Raw genomic sequence first — 4,836 nt, 5'->3', positions numbered from 1 at the left:
CCATCTCATCGATCACTACTATAGCAGCATTTGGAAGTGACCGGTTATTCTAAGGTTCAAACCTCTCCAGCAATAAATTGATTCTTCAATGGCCACTGTGGAGGTATTGCATTATTTCTTTGTTATTATTTTTCATTACTTATTTTGGATACTTGCTATTTTAACCTACTTAACACAATTACTTGTTATGGGTCTTACATATTCATTATCATATAAACATCGAGTTGTAAATTATTCATCCACAATATTTTGTTTGTTAGTTCATTCAATTGTATTTCCTTTTGCACCACGTTTATGTATTCATAATGTCTTTGTTATTTTTATGTTGATTACTAAAATGCATCTCTAAGTTACTAATTATGTCCTTCACTTTTAATGCAGCCCACAAGATTGTTCACACGTTGTTCATCTTCGAGATTCTTAAAATTATGCAACAGGCTGCCAGTGGATAAATTGGAAGTTGTTCGAGACCTTCAGTTTGGAGGTCTTCTCAACTTAAATTGCAAGGAGATACGCCATAATATATGTCTATGGCTGATCGACCATTTTAATGTTGGCTTCAGACGCATAGACATATCAATCGACAAAAGCTATGAGCTGACTGCTGCAGATGTTGGCCTTGTATTTGGCCTCCCGACAAGCGGCCGGATTCTACAGATTGCATCAACCTCGTCTGAGCATCCATTCGGTTCACTTAACACTTGTGAGGAGAGACTCCTCAACTTACCTGTCGGGGAGGAGTTCCGTAGATGCTTCCTTTACTACGCATGTGCGACGATATTGGCGCCAACGTCAAGGATAGCTGGATGCCGAAACTTATGGCATACCATCCATGAAGATGGTTTTCGAAATGATGTAAACTGGGGCCAATTTGTGTTGACCAGCTGGTTGAGGGTATTAGACGATTTAAACAAGGGAACAGTGTTTGGGTACATGGTTGCATCCTCTTCCTCCAGGTATTGCCCTGCTTTTACATTGATAACTTTGTCACTTTTACATTGTTCACATCACTACCATAAAGTAACGAATCCACATTTGTTAATTTCCATTGTGCAGCTCCACTACGTAATTAAATTCAAGATTCCTTCAGTTCATGTTCCCGTGACAGTGCCCCTCCTCTCCGCATGGTCAGATGATTTGATAAAGGAGCGCTTAGCTGCTGAGATAAGTCAGTTTGGTAGTTTCGGACATGGCGAGGTAGCCATTTACTCCACATTCATTTTTTCCTAAAATTAGATGACATCGAAATTGAATACCATCAAGGTTTATACGTTCTTAATTTGCGTCATGAAATCAATTATAGGGGTTTGATTATTTCGTCACCGCCCCGTACCTCACCGCCCCGTACACATGTGGAGTCTGGTAGTGGGCCGACAAGTAGTCATGTACGGATACTTTTTGTTACTTTACGCATTAATTAGCTTCAATATTTTTATAGTAATTTATGTGCAAGCTATTTGTTAACATGTCACAGGAACTCCTTGAGCAATACTATGCAGCAGAACGTGCAATATATCAATATCAAAAGGGCATTCAGCACCAGCTAGGCATCATGCGTGGTGTGATGCATACATTGCAAGGCCGAAAACAAGGAAGTCAACCTTCACCGGACGCAGGTCACTCAAGCTATGCAGCCCATGAATTTCCGCAGCCCGATCCGCATTCAGACTATGGCGGAGATGACATCGCTTCCCATGGCACTGCAGACGTGCCTGACACACCAATTCGACATCCATCACATATTGGTAACAGTATGGGGGACATTCATTACTGCATGAATTTGTACATAATAACTCATATTATATTACTATGCATTACGAATTAACTGTTGTTACTCCAAATTTACAGCCGATGAAGAGGTAGTCGTCCTTGAACAGTTGCCTTTGCAATCTATGGTTGTGGCTCCATCTAATAGGAGTGGCAGGCGACGAAGAGTGCGTCGGTTGGCTCCCAATCTATTGTCGCCATTCATAGCGCAACCACAAACACGCCAGTCTGCCATCAAGATGGACCTTAAAGCAGTGGCTGCAATTGTTTTTGATGGCGCCTTAGACCCGAGGTTTGACATAGCATATAATACTCCACTTTCAAATGTATTCACCTCCACATATTTGATATTACCCTAACGTTGATGGTTTTGTTGACAGCGAGGAACTTTTGCATGACACAACTTTAAGCAGAGGCAACCTCGCCTCTTTCCAAGGAGACAGCTGGATTGGCAATCATGTTAATATATCAATTTCTCGATTACTCTGCAATATTTTTAATTTAATATTCATGTACCATCTTGTCATTAGTGACTCTGAATATTGCTTACATATGAATCACTTCTTCTCTTAGGTGGTGGATGCGTATTGTAGATTGCTGCAATTCGATGATGCATCAAGGACCAAACTCTATCTATCGCCCTACATAGCGGTAATGGAGGGCTTTGCTGGACACTACAATTCAATGTTATTTTGTTATAACATGTCAACAAGTTTCCTTATCCTTTAAAGCTTAAACTTTTTTCATTTCGTATGCAGGAAATGGTAATGCGTTCCAATGGCAAACATTTGACGCGAGAAGGAGTAATTGGCCGTTATGAGCGATATTTGTATCCCATCGATGTTTCCTATCAGAATGTTAATGAGGTCAGTTTAAATGCATTGTTCGAGGTTTCTACACTTGTTATCTCCTTCACCCAAATATATGTTATAATCCATTCTGATTGGCATCATGCAGGTGTACTTACCGGTCCTTCACAAAAACCATTGGTCGTTGTATGTTTATGACATCCATAACAAACGAATCCAGCTCTTGGATTCTCGACCTGGAAGGAGAAGGAGTAGTATGAGTGGGATACAACAAAATTTGGTAAACTAGCTGTTAGTTGCGTTAAATTTTTTGCTTCCATTGTACCTCAGATGGGAAATTTGAATGCGTCTACTTTCTTTATTGAAGGCCAAGGTTGTTCTATGGCTTGTTGCCTACAAGAAACAAATGGTTGATGTAGACTTGAAGATGTTCCGTTTTGTCATGCCAGACGTACCAAGTCAACCAAATGAGTTAGTGTTTACTTTGCAGTCCGTGACTAGATTTAAATTTTATTGCAAGTCAATTTATGTATATTATCGTTGCCATGTCACGCCTAATAATTAATTACCCGTTACTTTCTGTGTTAGCAATGACTGCGGAGTATTTGTGATGAAATTCATGGAGAACTGGTCAAATGGAGGCCTCTCCAAATCCATCGATGTGGTATGACCATACACAATTTTAGTATACCATGATGATATCAAAGTTGCATTCCATGCCCAACTTATTTAACATTTCCTAATATGCCTTTTAAACATTATTGAATGCAGGGCAAGATTAACAAGTATAGATTGAAGATATTAGGGAGATTGTTGCTTTCTTCACATAATGCCCATCGACATCGCTTTCTCGTGGAGTGAGGGACACTATTCAAGTGGCTGTAGCAAGGATATTTTCAATTGATTGTACATTATTTTGTGAAACCTAAACTATTTGCAATGAATTGTATATAGAAGTTAGTGATTAATTCACAGCTAAGGTTAACAACAATACGATTCATTTTGACACCAAACACGTTAAGCATTCAACCTAAACTATTTTCAATGTATTGTATATAGAAGTTAGTGATGAAATGTATACAGTATACAGAATTGAGTTGGAATAAGAGTCGTCCTTTGATTTGCCATTCCATGGATCACACATTGCTACTTCAGCTTACATGAATCTCTCTCATTCTCACTCTCACTCTCACATGTCTTTAATTTCCACTACCGTCACATGATGAAATGAAGCATGGCCATACAATTTCTATCATGGACCACACTATCACAGAATCTTTGTACGAGGTTTATAGACAGGGTGCAAGGGCGTTCAAGTGATTGTACATTCGTGTGTTCACCTACCTACTTGTCTGTTGAGTTGGTATGACTGTATGAGGGGTACGTCATAAAATAATGTCAACAAAAGTCAATTAAATAAAAAGAAAACAGTTGCCGCGTCCTGTGATCGACCGGATAGCGACCGGCCAAACTCACCCGGGCGACCGGTTGACCTGTTTTACACATAGATGTATTCGACCGGGTTTCGACCGGTCGTCGACCGGGATTCATGGGGATGCGACCGGTCACACACAGCCACTGGGAGAGAGAGAATGTAAAAAACACATTCGACCGGTCTTCGACCGGTTGTCGACCGGGAAGACTCCAGCAGCGACCGGGCACACACAGCCACTGGGAGAGAGAGAATGTAAAAATGGATACCGACCGGTATTCGACCGGCGATCGACCGGTCGCGTTGAATCCTCGACCGGTCACGCACAGCTACTGGGAGAGAGAGAAAATGATTAGTGCGTTGCGACCGGTGTTCGACCGGCTGATGTTAACCGGTCGACCGGTATCTGAAGCGGTCGACTTTTCTACGACCGGTCGAACTACATTTGCCATTGTTTTTGCTATTAAAAAGAAGGTGTTTTCTATTTAATTATTGACGAAAGATGAAATAGCTAGACAAAAAAGGTTAGCTTTAAAATAGAGGATTTGTGTTGTTTTTAAAAAATGGTCATTAATGTTAATAGAAAGTATCCAATATAAAGAAATTTATTAAAAATTAAATATTAAGTTAGTCCAATTAAAATGAATTTTGAAAAACTCATTTTCCATTCTCCATGTGATAAATTTGAAAGGAAGCATCAATTATCAATGTCAATTATTGTAACATTGAACAACAATAAAATAATAAATTTTAAAAATTAAAAATACCATTAAAACTAAAAATACTTTAAAATTTACATTCTTATTCTCTATTTTACGATTCCAAACA

At 39.4% G+C, this 4,836-nt stretch overlaps 1 protein-coding gene across 1 annotated transcript; it reads left to right on the top strand.

The window, feature by feature from the left end:
• The first annotated feature begins 1,670 nt into the window (after positions 1-1,670).
• LOC117910992 lies at positions 1,671-3,703 on the top strand. Its single transcript, XM_034825160.1, has 9 exons — positions 1,671-1,710; positions 1,849-2,059; positions 2,148-2,226; positions 2,341-2,418; positions 2,526-2,633; positions 2,725-2,856; positions 2,944-3,047; positions 3,165-3,240; positions 3,348-3,703. Exons 1-9 carry the CDS (start codon positions 1,671-1,673, stop codon positions 3,435-3,437), a joined length of 918 nt encoding a protein of 305 aa, XP_034681051.1. The 3' UTR covers positions 3,438-3,703.
• Positions 3,704-4,836: the final 1,133 nt, after the last annotated feature.

The sequence above is a fragment of the Vitis riparia genome, chromosome 3 (genome assembly GCF_004353265.1).
Source record: "Vitis riparia cultivar Riparia Gloire de Montpellier isolate 1030 chromosome 3, EGFV_Vit.rip_1.0, whole genome shotgun sequence".
Lineage (NCBI taxonomy): Eukaryota > Viridiplantae > Streptophyta > Magnoliopsida > Vitales > Vitaceae > Vitis > Vitis riparia.
This window is presented reverse-complemented; position numbering and strand designations above follow the sequence as displayed.